The following is a 19,902-nucleotide window of genomic DNA, read 5'->3' as shown; positions in this document are numbered from 1 at the left end:
GAGTGTATTACATCCTCTGACAGGACTCTGTATTTCTGTACTTGTCTCTAATCACTGTTCTTGTTGATTTGTAACATGTGGCTCATCATCTTAAAACCTAACTTGGAGAACCTTATAAGATGTGTGTCACTCAGCTGGTGGAGGGTGCATGAGTTGTGTAACCGTGCTTCCTTCAACCTCTTTCAAGAAGCCCATATCTTCCTCCTTCACCATCTTCTGCATCATACTTGAAGGATCTATAGGATATGAAAGATGTGAATTAGATAAGAGTACATATTGGTGATGAGTCTTGAGATGGGGATGTGAAGAGGTGCCTCTGGGAATGAGAGAGGAATGGATGAAGCTGCAAGGTGTGTTGGTCCAAGCACTGCTTCTCAAGATGAGGCCGGGACTGCCTAACGAGAGGGTTGACACTTGAATGTGATGTGCCACACACCATTTTGACCCCAATGAAGTCATTGAATTTCAAGTGGGAACTTGAGCAAGGGACCTCATTTCTGCTGCTAAACTCTGCAGTTGTGCCAGCTTGGTTTCAGCTGGCCTCTTTCTCCTGTTCGCACGAACTCCAGGGATACGTCAGAGGACTGGGGTAGAGCTGTAGACTGACAGCATATCCATGTTGATACTCCATCAGTATACACAATTCTAGAATGGAACAATTCTGTCACTTTCCAGGGTCCCTTTAAATAGAGTCTTGAACATTCAGTCCAAGTTGTGATCACGCTGATGCACAGTGGTCGGGAAACGTGGAAACAGGATGGAAATGCTGTTTCACAAATTTTTAGATTCTTGATCTACTGCTGGCCTTCATGTGAGCTGGTACAAAAGTTAAAATTCTGTCCGTAGTTTTGTATTTGATTGTGGATCTCATGTGAGTCGTAATTTCTGTTAATGGAGCAAAATAGTCCTTCATAGACTACAGGAACCAACAGATGGGTGCAGCTAAAACACTCGGATGAGATACTCAGACACTCAACACCATCCACGATGGAAACAGTTTGCTTGATGAATGTGCCTGCTACTAGACTCATTATGCACTCCTACCACCAACACAGTATGTACAATCTACAGTTTGCACAGCAGCAACTCACCAAACTAACTTTGACAGCAGTGCCTTTCTCTGAGACCTTGAGCATGAGTTGTAATGTGTGCAGCATCAGTTGGCACTAATTTAAAGTCTATTGTATGGTTTTAGGCATAATTTCAACTTGCGGAGTCAAAAGTCGTCAATTAATGCATTTGACATCTTGTGCAGTTTATTATCCTGATGTAATATCAAGTCAGAAATCTCAGTTCCAATGATTGTTAAAAAACCATTTCATCTTTGCTCCTATGATTAGCAATACCCTCTGAATCTCGCTATCAAATTATCTTTGTACCTTGATATATTATCCCTTGTACCTGGCCTGTATCTGTTGTTTGTAATTTTTAAAAGGTATAATAACCATTCAAAGCTGTCATTTTTTTCAATTTTCTTCAGACTCCAGAGCCTGAATTTTCAAGATGACAGGATCTTATCCCACACCACCCAAAGAATTGGCAGGAAATACATTCCTGCATACTCCAAAAGCCCCAATGCCATCTTAGACTTGCATAAGGCCTGACTTCCGCCCCTCACCTGGGTGGAAGTCCAGCCTTGGAAAGCTGCTGGCCATCAGATAGGCCAACAGCTCTCCAGACCGTCCAGGCATGGCGCTCTAGTGCCGAGAAGAGACACTGCAGGAAGAGGCAGTCTAGGAAGCTGATTGGCACTAAGTCCCAGGAACTTGAGGACAGATAAGCAGCAGGCATCCCAAGATGGGGAGGGTATGGAATGCCTGGAGTATACGAGGGTGGCAGAGAACACCTGGGTGGTTCTGAGAGAGGTGACTGAGGTCTCAGGGATAGATGGGTGGGGGTGGCAGGGTCTGGAGGGTCGCATCGTCAAAAGGAGGCTCCTGTTGGAGGTGCCTCACCACCCCTTCCAACTCAAGATCCATCAATGTTAATTTATGTGTTTCCCTTCTCTGAACTGTTTTCTGCCCGCCAGCCTAAACATTGAGGGTAGGCATCAAAAAGCACATAAGTTGCTATGGGCAAGGGCAGGCTTCCATTTCAAGTCCTGCCTACCCCAACATAAAATCTCTACCAGGGTGGGGTGGCCAGACACACACACTCACCCACCCCAGCTCAGAACCTGCACCAAGGGGCTGTAAAACTCTGTCCCAGATTTTTTGTTAAAGTGAAATATGTTGTTATTCTTTTTTCTATGTTTCATCTTGCCATTTATCTTGAACAACATGATTCCCAATTGCTTTGAAACCTCCACAAAGAATGCATTCTTGGAGTTAGTTCTGAGCTTTCTACTACAACATAACTACTTGTATTTGTATATGCCATCAGCATGATAAACATACCCAGACACTTCAGAGAGGCATTATAAATCCAACTTTGACACTGAATCACGTAAAGGAGATATTAGAGGATCAAAGAAATAAGTTTAAAGGAGGAAAGAGAGTTCCTTACAGTCTTGGAAGATGAAGGCATGACCAACAATGGTGGAGCACTTGAAATTGAGAAAATGCTCTAATTAGGCCAGAATTAGAGGAGAACAGGTGCCTCAGGGTTGAACAGGTTGAAATTACAAAGGTAGGGAGGCACAAGGTAGTGGAGGAATTTGAAAACAAGGATGAATATTTTACAATCGACATATGGCTTAATGAAGAGCCAGTGTAGGTCAGCGAGTACAGGGGTGATGGATGAACCTGGTGGGAGGTAGCACGTGGACAGCAGAATTGTGGATGACCTCAAGCTTGTGGAGGGTAACATATGGAAGGACAGCCATGAGAATGTTGAAATACTCATGTGAAGGTAACAAAGGAAGAATTAAGTGTTTCAGGAACAGATTAATTGAGGCAAGGTTGGTGATGGGAGGTGTTATGGAGATGGGTATAGTAATGGTGTGCATATATGGTTGAAAGCACATCTTGTGTGACGCAAAGGTTGCAAACTGTCTGGTTCAATTACAGACAATGGCCAGGAAGAATAGAATTGGTAACTAGGAAGCTGAGTTGATTGCAGGACTTGAAAACAATGACTTTGGTTTTCCCAAAATTTAATTGGAGATTTCTGTATATCCAATATTTAATGTCACACAAGCAGTTTGGCAACTTAGACATCACAGTGGGATGGAGATCATGGTAATAGCGGTGGAGCTTCGTGTCACCCGCATATGTGTAGAAACTGGTGCTGTTTTTTGAACAATGTTGCCAAGGGGTAGTCTGTAGTAGGTGGTCAAGAATAGATCTTGGGGGACACCAGAGACTATCCTACAAGATGTTGAGATGGAATAGATCAGGTGGATTCTCAGGCTATTTCCCAGGGCTGAAATGGTCGCTGTGAGAGGACACAGGTTTAAGGTGCTGGGGAGTAGGTACAGAGGAGATGTCAGAGGTAAGTTTTTCACTGAGGGTGGTGGGTGAGTGGAATCGGCTGCTGTCGGTGATGGTGGAGGCGAACTCGTTGGAGTCTTTTAAGAGACTTCTGGATGAGTACATGGGATTTAATGGGATTGAGGGTTATAGGTAGTCCAAGTAGGTAGGGATATGATCAGCGCAACTTGTGTGCTGAGGGGCCTGTTTCTGCTGTAATTTTCTATGTTCTATGTTCTAAGAATTGGAAGAGAAACCTAGAAGTTGATTCTTTGTTTACGTTTAGATAAATAAAAATATAACCAAGTGAAAGCAGTCCCACCAGCTGGACATATTTGGAAAAGTATTGGCAGAGGATGATATGGGCAACCAAGTCAAAGGCAAGCCAAGACATGATAGGTTTTCTTTCTCATAGTTACATACTATGTAACTTTGGTAAGAACTATTTTGGTTGTGGCAGGGATGGAAACCCAATTGGAGGGATTCAATCATTTGTACCATTAGTGGAGAATTTGAGAAGTACTTTGTTGCTTGTCACTAAGTGAGTGAATCATCAAAAATAAAAAATTGAGTTTTTTTATCACTTGTCTTGTGCAGTTTTTTAGTTGGATAATTTCTAAATATTGATCATTTTATTTCTTTCAGAAAAAGCAGAGAACCAGGGTGCTGTCCCAGCTGTTTCAGTCCTATAAACCATATGATCATAAGGTAAGATGGCTATGATATGCGTTGTGGGATAATATTAATATTTTGTGAAAAATTAGACATTGTGCATCATTTATAACAAGTGCAGAATGCATGAAAATAAGGACTAGATACAAAATGCCATGTTCCTTTTTGCCAAATCTTTAACAGGATGGCCACCTACTGTAGCACAGCAGAATTTGGCAGATTAGGTGTGAGAATAGGGTTTTCACAAATGGCCACCAATTGGTGTAAACCAGAGCTCCTAATAATGGTTTTTTCCATCAGTAATGAAGATTACACCAACTTGCAAGTTTTGACGTCAGAATGTTGTTGTCTTAAAATATTGAGGCTGATTTATGGAACTCGTACATCAGTTAATTTTGGTGTGAAATCAATATTTGAATCTGTTTTTGTTGTCTTTGGACAGTTAGAATATTGTTGCATTTTCTAGGCTTTTTTCTTTGGTTTATTCTCTGCGGCTCCTGGCTCTCATTTTCCTAGAGAGGTTTATTGGTTGGGGAGAAACTGTTGGACCAGACTTCTTGATAAATCCTAAAATACTGATTTCAGAAACGGAAAGTAAAAGTTAGCAAAGCAGAAAGACAAAGACGTACTGTATCTTCAGCAGGAAGAACATGTGAATGAATAATACAAAGAAGCAGAGTCTTTAGCTGCTTGAGCTTAATAAAAAAAGTTCAAGAAAGTGAATCTTGCAAACACAGATGCACAGTTTTCTATTCCTTCATCCAAGCCATTTAGATCTATCATAAAAAGCAGAAGTATCAATATAAACCCATGGAGAACATCATCCTTCACGGATATGTCACCTTTATTCCCTTTGTCCATCTTTGTCCAAGGCCATGTCACAAGACTACCTTCAATTCCATGCTAATGAAAACAGATATTGCTGGAAATACTCAGCAGGTCTGGTAGCATCTATGGAGAGAGAAACAAAGTAATGTTTCGAGTCCTCACAGACCTGCTGAGTCTTTCCAGCATTTCTGTTTTTATTTCAGATTTCCATGACCTACCTTTCATAAATTCGTGTTGATTCACTTTGATCAGGTCATACTTGTCGAGGTGTTCAGTCACTGTTCCTGAAAGATTTTAATAACTTCCCATAACCTGTGTGAATCTGGCAAATCTGCAAATTCTTAGTCATTCCTTTTTTTCCTTAATAGGGGAGTGACAAAGGCAATTTTCAAACCCAAAGGTGCGGTTCCCAAATCTGAAGAATTTTGGGAGGTAAAATCAGTTGTTTCCTGTAATGTCCAAACCATGTTAGGCGTTGTGGACGTTAAACAAAAAGAAAAGGATGTGGTTTGCATGCACATATTCAAAATAACAGTAGATTTATAGTAGAAACTGCTGCCTGTACGGAGTAGAAATTTAAACTAAAACAGTAGTCTGTGAAGACCCCAGTGACAGCACCATCAAATCATATGACTGGGTCTTAAAGCAAGCATGCAGCCATTTAAAAATATAAAATATCCAAACCTATTTCTTTGATACCCTGGAATGGAAATGATTGAGCTCTGTAAATTTGACTATCCTAAATCCCATTACTTTCCGTGTTATTATTTTTATAACGATAGGTTAAAATTTGTTAATGCAGTGTCGTTTCAAAGCCACATTAATACAAACTGTAGATTGCACCTGGTCAGGCATAACTTCAGGCTGCAAGCTGCACAGTCTGCATGGGTTTCCTCTTGACATTAATAGAAAAACTCATGCAGATAGCAACCAGCAGTGCTCTATGTTCCCAAGGAATCAATGTAGTCTGCATTGCACTGTTTTAAAACAGCACAACACAAACAAATGTTTAGTCCAATGAATTCCTTTCCTTTACATGTTCGTTCCCTTCCACTGCTGGTACTTTGTCATCTTCCTCTGTTGTGAAATTAGAAACAAGGGGCCAGATTTCCCACGCAACCCGCTGCGTGTTTCGAGCCATTGGCCTGTGGTGGGATCTTGTGATCCCGCTGTTATGAACAGGGTTTCCCATTGAATGCACCCCTTGTCAGAGTGGGCCATCAGTGGGACCAGAAGATCCTGCTGGCGTAAGCGGCCGGCAAATTCCAGCCAGAGTCTTAACAGGTTTGTCATTTCCTTATTATCCATTCCTGTGTAAGTCTTTGATGGGTCCATACTCTTTACTACTACTTTCTCTTAATGTATTGATAAAACTTTTTGCTGTTAGCATTAGTATTCCTTCCTTTTTTTGGATCCCTTGTCCACTGTCTTTCCATTTTTCTTGCCTTTACATAAACCTCTTTTTGATGTTGTCTCTTTATTTCATTTTGCCCATGGTTGCTTAACTGCAAAAGTGAGGCTATGCTTTAGTAGGGTGCATACTATTTTTGCATCATATCAAATACTTCTTTGAATATTTCTACTGTTTCTGTGAATTTAGCTCTTTTATCTCTTATGCCGTCAAAGTGTGTGTTGCTTAAATGTAAGACCATGGTTTGCTGTTCCCCTTCTCCCTCTCAAGTTTAATATCAAATTCAATCATATGGTCTCTATTCACAAGATGTCCCCTTGCCATCAGATTGTTAGCTAATTCTGGTTTCTAATTCATCACCAAATCTAGTATGGCCTACTCTTTATCAGCCCCTACTATTACAACTTGCATTTACACAGTGTATTTAATGTTGTTTAATAATGTAAGACACTTTGCAGAAGCATTATTAATCAAAATTTGACACTATACCATACAGGATATTAGAACAAGTGACCAAAAGTTTAGTCAAAGCTATACCGACAAGACGTACTGGGGTCTGGCGGAATCTTGGTATTTATTTTTCTTTGTCACTCCCATTTCTCCTGTCTCTCACTTCTAATTTTAGCACCCCCACAACTGCCCAATTTAGATCACCAAACTCAGCATAGGAAAGGAATGCCAATTCCTTAAGCTATGTTGTACCCATTATTTATAGTTCAGTTTAGCTATGATACAAATCTGTGGCCTCATCTTCTCCTACAATGTGTGGAATTTTCTCAAAAAAGAGGAGTGTCAGGATGTGACTGAAACCCGCGGTATTTCTCTCCAAAAACAAAGCCAAGTTTTCGGACCAGATTTTCTGGCACTTAGTGGGATTGACATTGTCACTGTGGCAGGGCGGGACCTAGAGTGCCATCTTCAAAGGATGCCCCCATCTGCGTACAAAAGATATTTTACCCACCTCCCTTCCCCAAAGGTCGTGGACAATCATGGAAATATCGCGGGGGGTGGGGGGGGGGGGGGGGCGCATTTTTTCCACCCCCCTCCCATCCACATGTTATCATCAGGGCTCTCTTCTCTCCCAGTCTCCCAGGGCGGCATGGTAGCACAGTGGTTAGCACTGCTGCTTCACAGCTCCAGGGTCCTGGTTCGATTCCCAGCTTGGGTCACTGTCTGTATGGAGTTTGCACATTCTCCTCGTGTCTGCGTGGCTTTCCTCCGGGTACTCCGGTTTCCTCCCACAGTCCAAAGATGTGCGGGTTAGGTTGATTGGCCATGCTAAGAAATTGCCCTTAGTGTCTAGGGATGCGTAGGTTCGAGGGATTAGTGGGTATAATATGTAGGGATTTGGGGGTAGGGCCTGGGTGGGATTGTGTTTGATGCAGACTCGATGGGCCGAAGGGCCTCTTTCTGCACTGTAGGGTTCTACGATTCAATGATGATTCTATCTCAGGGCTTGCCACCCCTGCCCCACCTCCTACTCTGTCATTGAAGCTCTCCCCACTTCCCCTGCCTGTCCCCCGCCTGTGTCTGGCCCCCCCACCGCAATTGAATGAACAAAAACTTCTTAATAGTACTGTTAACCTGTAGGCCGAATGTGTTGCAGTGTGGCCCAGCTGCATTCAAACATCTGATGGACAGAAAAAGCCACACAGAACTACTAATCCCACCAAATAAGCTAATACCAGGATTGGTAGCCACAGATTACCACTGCTACCATTCCTTCAACATTGATGACAAAAAGATATGGAAGAACCTGTGAACTCAGAGGTGCAAGTGGGGGGGGAAATGGGGTAGTAGTATAATCATGTAGATACGAGGGTTAAACTGGGATAACTTGTAAATATATTGGATAGAAATGCAAGGGTTGCGTAATGTAAGGGTCTGTGTTACGACCATGATTGAGGAATGCACAGCTTAACGAGTCCCACTACTCTGCAGGTCACACTGTTAAATTAAAAGTTTAGTTCACTCACCAAAATGGCCAATTATTTACCTTCACAAATGGTATGCGCAGAATAAAAGAGATTTTATCCAGGCTACTTTCAATAAACCAGAATGATTGATTTATTATAAAACAAAAACTTTTTAACAGGTTGCAAGACCTGGTTCACACACAATTGTGATCTGAAAGTATAAACATCTATCTTTCAAAATTTCCCCAACATACATGCGCACGCACACACACACGTTAGAAGAATTCTTTATAAAGAAAAGGATAAAGTTTGCCGAGATTCTGTGCTGTTGATCTGGAGATCCCTTGTGTGAAGACCGACCCAAGTAGCTATCTGGAGCTTCGCATGGAGGAGAATATAGAGCTGAATCAATTCTTCTCATCTCAATTTTTCAGGTTTCCAAATGCAGACAAGTCATACCCAGAGGAAAATTCTCTGGCTACAGTTTGATAAACATCCATACAATTTCAGGCAATGCAGCTTTTTACTTCATTCAATGCCAACTCAACTCAAAAAACACACCAAGTTCTAAAGAACAGGTTCAGAAGTTAAAGGTTGTGTCTGTTTGATTTCCAGTAAGTTGTTAGCCTTTGCTTTCTTTATCTTTTTCCTTCCCCATCAATCAATGTGATTGTAGTTCCAAACAAATATCCCAAGTACCATGCTGGTCAGGTGATTTCTTGGAAAACGCATTGTTGGGCATTGTTTTGTAGGCATTATTAAGGCATTTGTAGTCTTAGGTAGTTCAACATTAAGTATTTATTAACTACTAGAAACTAATGTATAGGTGCAGCAAAAGTCCAAGCTACGTGGCTCAGTCCAATACCATACTGACCCCAAGATTGGATCATCTCTAATCTTACATCACTGTGTTGATATTACTGTACTCAGGCCCACATTAGCCCTTAATGTGTCAGATTTTGGGAAAACTGTTGCTTCACAAATGGGATTTTCCTTTTAAAATTTGGAAGGAAGCTGCATTTTTTGGAAACTTGTTTTTTTTTACACAAGGTCATAAGTTCACCTCTGGATTGGGAGCAGCAATGTCTTGGCGGGTCGTGCAGTAAATCCCACTCTTTGTGTCAAATGCTAACAGCTCATTTCTTTTTAACATGTACATTGCATTTTGCACATTCAAACTTTCTCAAGCTCATGTTCTTTTGCAACTACGTTTCTTTTACCATTTGTAACCTTGGTGTGCAAGTATTCTGTTCTCTTCTTTCCAGTCGCTGTAAGTAATATTCCGTGAAAATATAGGTGTACCTCCTACGTGTTTTATCTGAATAGGCATTTGTTAACAGTTTACATAAATGGCAAAACAAAACACAACTGATGCCAAATCCCAGACTAGATAAACATGAGTAGGTTTTAAACGATTATTATCAAATTGCACTGCCTTAACTGATGGTCAACTGTTATCTGTTAACTGTAAAATAACTTTCCATCACTTAAACTGAAACAAAACCTCTTCTTCCTAAAGCTTGATTGTTTCCTGAACTCTACTGTAAGAAAATAATGGAAAGGTAGTAGGACTGGAGCCCGGGTGTTAGCGATGGAAAGGTAGTAGGACTGGAGGGTCTCAATGACATTATTGTTACTAGAGAGGCGGTGCTCGACAGACTGGAGGGACTAATTGTGGACAAGTCCCCAGGACCGGATGGAATGCATCCGAGGGTTCTGAAAGAAATGGCGGAGGTGATAGTGGATGCCTTGGTGGTTATTTTCCAAACGTCGCTGGATTCCGGGGAAGTGCCGGAAGATTGGAAAACGGCTAATGTTACACCGTTGTTTAAGAAGGGCGGCAGGCAAAAGGCAGGGAATTACAGGCCGGTTAGTTTAACGTCTGTTGTAGGTAAAATGTTAGAATCTGTCATCAAGGAGGAAATAGCAAGGCATCTTGAGGGGAATTGCTTGATAGAGCAGACGCAGCACGGTTTTGTTAAGGGGAAGTCGTGTCTGACGAATTTATTGGAGTTCTATGAGGATGTGTCTAGGGCGGTGGATAGAGGAGAGCCAGCGGATGTGGTCTTTCTTGATTTTCAGAAGGCGTTTGACAAGGTACCTCACAAGAGGTTATTGCAGAAGGTAAGGGGGCACGGAGTTGGGGGTAGGGCGTTAGCGTGGATAGAGGATTGGTTGTCAAATAGGAGGCAGAGAGTGGGGGTCAACGGGTGCTATTCGGATTGGCGGTTGGTGACTAGTGGAGTGCCCCAGGGGTCGGTGCTGGGGCCTCAGCTATTTACCATTTATATAGATGATCTGGAGGAAGGAACCGAGTGTATGGTGTCGAAGTTTGCTGATGACACCAAGATTGGTGGAACGGCAAATTGCGCAGAGGGTGTGGAGAGTCTGCAGAAGGATCCAGATAGGCTGGACGAATGGGCCAGGAACTGGCAAATGGAATTTAATGTTGGCAAGTGCGAGGTGGTCCACTTTAGCAGGAATAATGGTAGGAAGGACTATTACTTACGTGACGAAAAACTGCAGCAGGCGACTGTGCAGAGGGACCTCGGGGTCCTTGTGCATTAGTCACAAAAACCCAGCCTGCAGGTGCAGCAGGTGGTCAGGAAGGCTAATGGGATGCTGGCCTTCATAGCGAGGGGGATTGAATATAAAAGTAGGGAGGTCTTGCTGCAACTGTATAGGGCATTGGTGAGGCCGCAGCTGGAGTACTGTGTGCAGTTTTGGTCACCGCACTTACACAAGGATATTTTGGCCTTGGAGGGAGTGCAGAGGAGGTTTACTAGGCTGATACCGGAGTTGAGGGGGTTGAGCTATGAGGAGAGGCTGAATAAACTAGGCTTGTACTCGTTAGAGTTTAGAAGAATGAGGGGAGATCTCGTTGAGACATATAAGATGATGAATGGGATGGATAGGATAGAGGTGGAGAGACTCTTCCCGCTCAGAAAGGACAGTAGGACTAGGGGGCACAGCCTCAAGATAAAGGGGGGGGCGGTTTAGAACGGCGTTGAGGAGGAACTTCTTCACTCAAAGGGTGGTGAATCTCTGGAATTCTCTGCCCGTTGAAGTGGTGGAGGCTACCTCGCTAAATATTTTTAAGACGCGGGTTGATGGGTTTTTGATAAGCGAGGGGATTAAGGGTTACGGGGAGAGGGTGGGAATGTGGAACTGAGCCACGACAGATCAGCCATGATCTCACTGAATGGCGGGGCAGGCTTGAGGGGCTAGATGGCCTACTCCTGCCCCTATTTCTTATGTTCTTATAAATATATGGTGAATCTCTGGAATTCTCTGCCCGTTGAAGTGGTGGAGGCTGCCTCGCTAAATATTTTTAAGATGCGGGTTGATGGGTTTTTGATAAGCAAGGGGATTAAGGGTTATGGGGAGAGGGCGGGAAAGTGGAACTGAGCCACGACAGATCAGCCATGATCTTATTGAATGGCAGGGCAGGCTCGAAGGGCTAGATGGCCTACTCCTGCTCCTATTTCTTATATTCTTATGTTCTTATGTAAAATATGCCACTACATTAAAATCACATGTATTGCAGTATCATGAGAAATAGAGATGTTTCTGTGTAATAGTGAACAAAGCGGGTTGTATTTCCTGGTTTACTTTTGACTGACAACCTTAGAGAATTATAATGATCGAAAATCCACAGAAAAGAATCCAGAGATAGGATTGAAAAAGATTTCTGCTTCAATAAATGATTAACTACAGTGAAGATTCCCTCAATGCCAGGTCTCAAGATGAAGAATAAATCTCTGTTAGAGAATAGAAATCATGAGCATTCCTAGGTTCAGATTATGTTGTTAAATGTGAAAACAAATCTTAATAGATTTGTTTCCTGGACTGACACTGATATCATCTCTGGAGATTTTCTGTCTCCAGCCGCCAACCTAATAGTCCCCTAAACCCACACAGCCTGCCTCTGCCTCCTTCCTAAATCCACAAACAGAACTGCCTTGGTAGACCCATTGTATCAGCCTGTTCATGCCCTACTGAACTCATTTTTTCCTATCTTAATTCCATTCTCTCTCCCCTTGTTCAATCCCTTTCCACCAACATTGGCGATTCCTCTGATGCCCTATGTCACATCAATAATTTCCAGTTTCCCAGCCTTAACCATTTCTTCTCACTATGGTTGTCCAATCCATCTACACTTCTATCCTTCACCAAGAGGGCCTTGGGGTTCTTCGCTTCCTCCTTTAGGAGATGCTCAAGTAATCCCCATCTACGACTTTGATTTGACTTGATTTATTATTGTCACATGTATTAACATATAGTGAAAAGTATTGTTTCTTGTGCGCTATGCAGACAAAGCATACTATTCATACAGAAGAGACGACAGAGTGCAGAATGTAGTGTTACAGTCATAGCTAGGGTGTAGAGAAAGATCAACTTAATGCAAGGTGTCCATTCAAAAGTCTGACACCAGCAGGGAAGAAGCTGTTCTAGTGTCGGTTGGTACATGATCTCAGACTTTTGTATCTTTTTCCTGAAGAAGGTGAAAGAGAGAATGAGCGGAGTGCGTGGGGTCCTTAATTATGCCGACCGCTTTGCTGAGGCAGTGGGAAGTGTAGACAGAGCCAATGGATGTGAGGCTGGTTTGCATGATGGATTGGGCTGTATTCATGGCCTTTTGTCGTTCCTTGCGGTCGTGCGTAGAGCAGGAGCCGTTCCAATGCTTTCTGTCGTCCATCGGTAAAAATTGGTGACAGTTGTAGCTGACGTGCCAAATTTCCTTAGTCTTCTGAGAAAGTAGAGGTGTTAGTGGGCTTTCTTTATTATAATATTGGTGACCAGGACAGGTTATTGGTAATCTGGATACCTAAAAATTTGAAGCTCTCAACCCTTTCTACTTCGTCCCCATTGATGTAGATAGGGCGTGTTCTCCTTTATGCTTCCTGAAGTCAATGACAATCTCCTTTGTTTTGTTGACATTGAAGGAGAGATTACTGTTGTGGCACCAGTTCACCAGATTCTCTCTGTCATTCCTGTACTCTGTCTCGTCATTGTTTGAAATCTGACCCACTATGGTGGTGTCATCAGCAAATTTGAAAATCGAATTGGAGGGGAACTTGGCCACACAGTCATAGATGTATAAGGAGTATAGTAGTGGGCTGAGAACACAACCTTGTGGAGCACTACTATTCTCTTTCATCCAGCTGCACTTATTCTTTCACTCAACATTTCCTCTTTTAACTTGTCTCGCTCCTGCAAATAAAAGGTGTGGCCATGGATACCCACATGGTCCCCAGTTATATCTTTCATGTGTATTATGTGAAGCGATCCTTGTTTCAGTCATATTCAGGCCCCTTCTACAGCTCTATTTTTGTTATAGCAGTGGACTTATCAGTGCCACTTCATGCTCTTATCCAGACCTGTGAAAATTTATTGATTTTGTTTCCAATTTCCACTCCTCTTTCATCTTTGAATGATCAGTGCCCTTCACTTCCCTTCCTTGACCTCCCTGTCTCAATTTCTGGCAATAGACTGACCACCAACATTCATTGCAAACCCACCATTCCCACAACTACCTTGACTATAGCTCCTCACATCCATTCCCTGTAAGGACTCCATCACATTTTTCAGTTTCTCCATCGCCACTGCTTCAGTTCCAGTGATGCTATCTTGGAAAATACTACCTCTGACATGTCTTTATCTTCAACTGAGGTTCTTCTCTCTTCCCAATTGTGGTTGACAGGGCATTCAGTTGTGTCCAACCCATCTCCTGCAGCTCTGGCATCACCCCACCCATGATGAGGCCCCTCTCCTCATTTTTCATCCCACCAACTTTCACCCAACCTAATTCCTCCCCCACTTGTCTCAAACAACGCCCCACAACCTGACACTACCCCCCTCAGCGACTCAACCTGACCTGAACAAGATACCCCCCAACTGACCAGTCAAACCCAAACAACACCTCCCTTAACCCAAATGGCACACTGGCCACCCCAATCTCCCCCGACCCAGAATGATAGAACCCACCCCCAACTCAACCTGACCACCTCAAGTCAACCCAAACGACTCCCCCCGCCCCCACCCCCCACCCAAACGACCCACCCTGTCACTACCTCCAACTCAAACGACTGTCCCCCAACCTGAATGAAACGCACCTGACATGACCACCACACATGTCCCATCCCCCCTCCAACTTGAATGATACTCAACCCCCTCCTCCAATGTTTACCTTCTCCCCACATTTCGTTCACTTGGTGATTTGCTGTCTCCCTTTTAACAGGGCCTTTAAGCTCAGCTGTTTTATGGCAGCTGGTGCTATAAATGCTGTAAAAGGAAGCATATCCTCCTGAGCGCCACTCCTTTTGCACTTTGCAGCTTGAGCCACAGACATGCTTTGCTTCTTCAGTCTCACCCGGCCTGAGTCAGGGAGGTCAAGCAAGGCAGGTGCTTTACACTTAGCACAGGTAAGTCATAGAATCCCTACAGTGCAGAAGAAGGCCTTTCGACCCATTGAGCCTGCACTGACAACAGTCGCACCCAGGCGTGAACCCCGTAACCTCACATATTTACCTTGCTAGTCCGCTTGACACTAAGGGAAATTTAACACGGTCATTCCACCTAACCTGCACATCCTTGGACTGTGGGAAGAAACTGGAGTACCCAGAGGAAACCCACGCAAACATGGGGAGAACGTGCAGACTCCGCACATTCACACCAGGCTGGAATTGAACTTGGGTCCCTGGTGCTGAGAGACAGCAGCACTAACCACTGCGCTACCTTGCTGCCCTACAGAGTGGTAATTTGCCACCAATTACTGCTCCAAGGAAGTTACGGACATTTGTCAAAATTTGTTTTTCTAGGTTGCACATCATCCCTCAGAGCAAGATTTGCTTATTGGTGGTGGCAAAGTGTTAAACAACTTTGTGATTTGCTTACTTCAAATGTGAAAATGTATGAATTAGGTTACATGTTGCTTTTCTAATAAATTCACAGATATAGATATTGTTCTTTCAATTAAAGATATTTCTAGCTAGCAACTTCATAACCGACTCCATAAGCCTGTCTGCTGCATCAGTCTCTGCAGACTTCCAAGAGTTCAAATAATTGTTTGTATTACTGTTAATTACAGAGTGTTACTGATTTTTGCAGCCACTTGTCTGTGATCGCCTAAAAAGTTGCTGCTACTTTAGAACAAAGTACTCAGACCATAATATTGCAACACAATTGATGTCATTGCATTTGAGCCTGTCATTCTCAAGGTTCTTGTATGGTTATTGGTTTTTAGAAAAATAAACAAAATGCTTTTATGGAGCTTGTGTTTTTGTATTTTACTCAAACTGCTAGTGAACGCATCTAGATTGCACATCTAGATTACACTCCTGATACCAATTACTAGTTTGGCTATTACTGGTGTTGCTTAATGTAAATTACTAAATTACATAATGCTGCACTAAATTTATTTGAGCTGATAGTGTAATGGAGCAACACAGAGGAGTAGAGTGGGGAATAAATGAGATTGGTGACTGAAAATGAAATCTTGTTTCCCTCAAGCCACCTCCGGAGGCTTGCACAGCTCCTTGATTGTATTTGGGATTTTGTGATCTGGCCTTTCTCACTTTACTAGCTCTTGGATGGAGTTATAAGGTTTTCAATCATTACAGTACAGAAGGAGGTCTTTCAGCCTATTGAGTCCATGCTGGCCTTCTGTAGAGCCATCCAGTCAATCCCATTCCACTGCCCTATCCACATATTCTTCTAAGTTTAATCCCTGCCAGTGCCCAATCAATTTCCTTTTGAACCATTGTCTCTGTTTACATCAAACTCATAGTTGTTCCAATTTTTCTCCAAATTGTGGCCTGGAAATGTGATCCTTTCCTTGGGTGCTAAATGGCTAGTGAAGCTGCCAGCATGACAGGCAAGGAGCATGCATGTGTATTTTTATGTGTATTTTTACTCCCCGAATTGCACTGCCTACTGTAAGATAAATGTGCTGTCAGTAAGGACAGACTTCAGAATGGTTTAAAGTGCAGAATAATCAATTTAATTTGGGGTGCAGCATGTCTTCATGGACCTGTTTCTGATTTTCAAATATTCCAGCACTCCGCTCGCTGTGAAAATTCTGCATTCGGCATAACATGACAATGTCAAGGAGATCCCATGTGTAATGAAGAAGCCAGAAGAGTGGAAATGCTCCTCTGCCCACTGTCACCCCTCGTCAGCTGCCGAATGTCCCTGGTCCATGCTCAGTCACTCACTTTATTTCGCTTACCTTAAGGCTGCTCTAACACCAGAGGTGGCCCGATCTTCAATTATGATTCACCAGCTCTGTGGATGTGTTTGATAAGGCCCAATAATGCTGTCACCTCACCATTTTGTCCCATGATTTTTTTCACTACACCCAGGAATGAGTTTCCCTGAATATCTGACTGTATACTTACTCAGCTGCAAGGCACATTTAATACATTCAACTTATAAGTGCTGTATAAACTCCTGTTTCCTTCTTGCAACAGTAACAAGAACCTAATGGGAATCAAAATGATGAGAAACCCAGTCTGTTAAAAAGCATTTCATAAATGAATAGCTATTTCCACTCAAAATGTTTGGTACCAGCAGCTAAAATCATTCAAGGCTGTAATCATAGCTAGAATTTGGCAGCTGATTGAACTTAGTGAGGTATAGCTTGTTCCCAAGTACAGTGCATGCTGGAACTCATTATTACTGGATATGGTCAAGGTGAATACCTTTGAACAACTTCAGGAAAAATTTCCAGGATTGCATAAGCGCTGATCACATGATATAATTCCATCTTCCTTTGGAGTGGCTTCTCCAAGGTGCTTATATCAGTTTTGAAGATATGTTAACCCTGTCAAAGATTTCTTTTTTCTCAGGATTCATTATTCAAGTTTTTTTTAGATTCAGACAGGTTGAACTTGAGCACATTTTTTGGACTTACTCCAGTAAGCCATGCATCCAGTTCAGTTTCACCAGGTGAATGAATGTTGTGACTTCACTTGCCCACAAAACTTCTATTGCCTTTTTAAGTTTTCTGTGTCGTAGCTGATCTGTGTATAGACAATGCCATCTATAACCGGATGCTAACCACAACTGCTGGAATTCTGTGGTCTCGCACACTACTGGCTACTGCTGCAAGCGAGAACAGAGAATTTGGTACTCAGCTAAAACTCAGTCAGTTCACAGCTGCGGGACTGGAGAATCCCAGCCGTGGGCAAGGTCAGAGAATTCCAGCCAACATGAGGATGTTCCCTTTACCTCCTCACCCAATCACTTCTTCCAATGGGGAAGCGTGCATCCATACTCACTCCCTCCTCATCATTGATTCAGAAGCTGTGAGCTGAAATTGCGAAGTGACCTATGCATATAATATTTCACCTTCCACGCTTCTATTAATTAACAATTGGAGCAAGAAAGAACAAGAATATGAATCTTCCCTCAGCCAGGATGAAATTTGCACATAGACTAGTGCACATTAAGATAACATTAAGAGTTTTAGCATTCCGTTGATTGACATGGAATTTTACACCTCCAACAAATTGCAAAAGGACCTGTTTGTGATCGGATAACAGTTACAAGGCTGCCTTTTGTTAATAACCCATTCCTACAGTTTAAAGCTAATGAAGAACTGCAATATAACTTCTTGGGGTTCTTAGTTTTCATTTCCACTTTTTAAATGAAGAAAAAAACTTGAAGTTACAGGGAACCCTTCATCAATATCTCGTCTTATCTCTCCTAATTGTTAAACTATTTTGTACCTAAATAACTTTTCTAGATTTTCTGCAACATATTTGAGGAATGTCAGAAAGACAGCTCAAAAAGTAATAATTTTCTATTTGCTAGTTCAATAGTGATAATTTTCCAAATAGCAGTGACTTGATATCCTGCATTTGAATGTACATTGCCACTGTTGGCTTTAAACTGGATTACTGTGTCCACTCCTGGTCACCAGGGTACAAGCTGAAATATGCAGGGCTCCTCTGAAATTGAGTGGTAATGAAAACTTAAAGAAGGTTATTCATCCATGAAAGAGGCAATATAAAAGATCTATAGATATTAAGTGACATACATACTTACAACTGGCATGGTGGTGAGCACAGTTGCCTCATAGCGCCAGGGACCCGGGTTTAATTCCTGGCTTGGATCATTGTCTGTGTGGAGTTTGCATGTTCTCCTCGTGTCTGCATGGGTTTCTTCTGGGTGTCCAGTTTCTTCCCATAGTCCAAAAGACATGCAGGTTAGGTGCATTGGCCATGCTAAATTCTCTCTCAGTGTATCTGAAAAGGTGCTGGAGTGCGACGACTAGGGGATTTTCACAGCAACGTCACTGCAGTGTTGTAAGCTAACATGTCACACTAATAAATAAACTTTAAACTTTATCACCTTTAAGACGAGATAAACCAAGGACTGTAGTCTGTAGAACTAAAACTGATGAAAGCCTATTTAGAACAGAGGCCATGAAAAATGCTGCCTGGAAATAGTGAGGAATATGGACCAAGTGGCTTTCATCTTGTATTACACTTTCACCTATTCCGTGTTGTCTTCACTTAGTTCGGAATGGTAAGGAAAGCAGAAGATAAATTATTTGGCAAGAATATAACATAAAAGGTGGATGTCAGAAAGGTTGTAATTTTAAATATGATTCATTGATTGACCTATTGAAGTGTTCATGCTTTATTCTTATTGCATCATCAAATCTACTAAACCGAAATACGGTCTTACAGTACAGTATCTATTAGCCTGCGTAGCTTTATTGCAGAGATAGATCATGAAATACCTACAATATATTTTTATTAACTGATTTTATGGGCAATTTCACCGTGTGATATTTTGCAGACATAGTTTACATTGAAGTAGCTTAGATTAGTGCTGGAATTTAACAATGTCCTGTCGTCTAGATTAGTGACATTTTGAATTGATGGAGTGAACAGAACCACAAAGCTGCATTGCAGCTCACAATATACTGTGATTTTAGATTCATGTTTGTGGTATTTGTATTTTGTGTTCCTACTACTATTGTCATAATTTTGTTACATTGCATCTTTTCATCTCGTGACCACAGGATGTGCAAAACTACGGCTTTTTACATGAGAGGAAGAGATTGTTTTATAGGGAAAGAAATACATCTTTTTCCAGATATTTAGTATCCTGGATTTATTTCACTGCTAGGATCAATGTACTTTTTAAAAAAAATCAAAGCAGATCTTGTGGTGTTTCTACTTCTAAGTCAGAATTTGCACCAAGTTATTATGTGTTGTAATTGTTAAAAGTATGATGACAAAAAAGTGCATATTCTACACAGGACTCTTAAAAGAGTTTCTCCCTTTAGAGCCAGATACTGTGGTAATGCAATGTGCAAAATGAAGGAGGAGGAATTTGGCCATGTGACCTTGTAGGAATAGAATTGAAAATAAAATAGAATTGAAATGAACTATTGCAGTTGTCATTATGGCAGGTAAGGTTTGAAAAGGGTACTGGTGTTGGGCTTCCCAATTTATTCTTGAACTCTCTTTAGTCTGAGAATATATAATTTTTCCTCTTCTATTTGCTTTAAACATTCTCTGGAACAAGAATGCTTGTGTTCAAATTTACATTTCGCACCAGACGATACAGATTCACCAAAGGACAATGTAAAACAAATGATAATTAGGCAACCCATATGTGGGTCAAAGGACATCCACAATAGAAGAAT

General features: G+C 42.0%; 1 protein-coding gene across 1 annotated transcript in view; it reads left to right on the top strand.

The window, feature by feature from the left end:
* The window catches only part of cdkal1 (CDK5 regulatory subunit associated protein 1-like 1), a 658,662-nt gene that overhangs the window by 499,525 nt on the left and 139,235 nt on the right, over positions 1-19,902 (top strand). The window contains 1 exon segment of the mRNA XM_080203976.1: positions 4,056-4,118. Within this exon segment, the coding sequence (XP_080060102.1) occupies positions 4,056-4,118 (63 nt within the window).

This window comes from Carcharhinus amblyrhynchos, chromosome 2 (genome assembly GCF_965287045.1).
Source record: "Carcharhinus amblyrhynchos chromosome 2, sCarAmb.v2.hapA, whole genome shotgun sequence".
NCBI lineage: Eukaryota > Metazoa > Chordata > Chondrichthyes > Carcharhiniformes > Carcharhinidae > Carcharhinus > Carcharhinus amblyrhynchos.
This window is presented reverse-complemented; position numbering and strand designations above follow the sequence as displayed.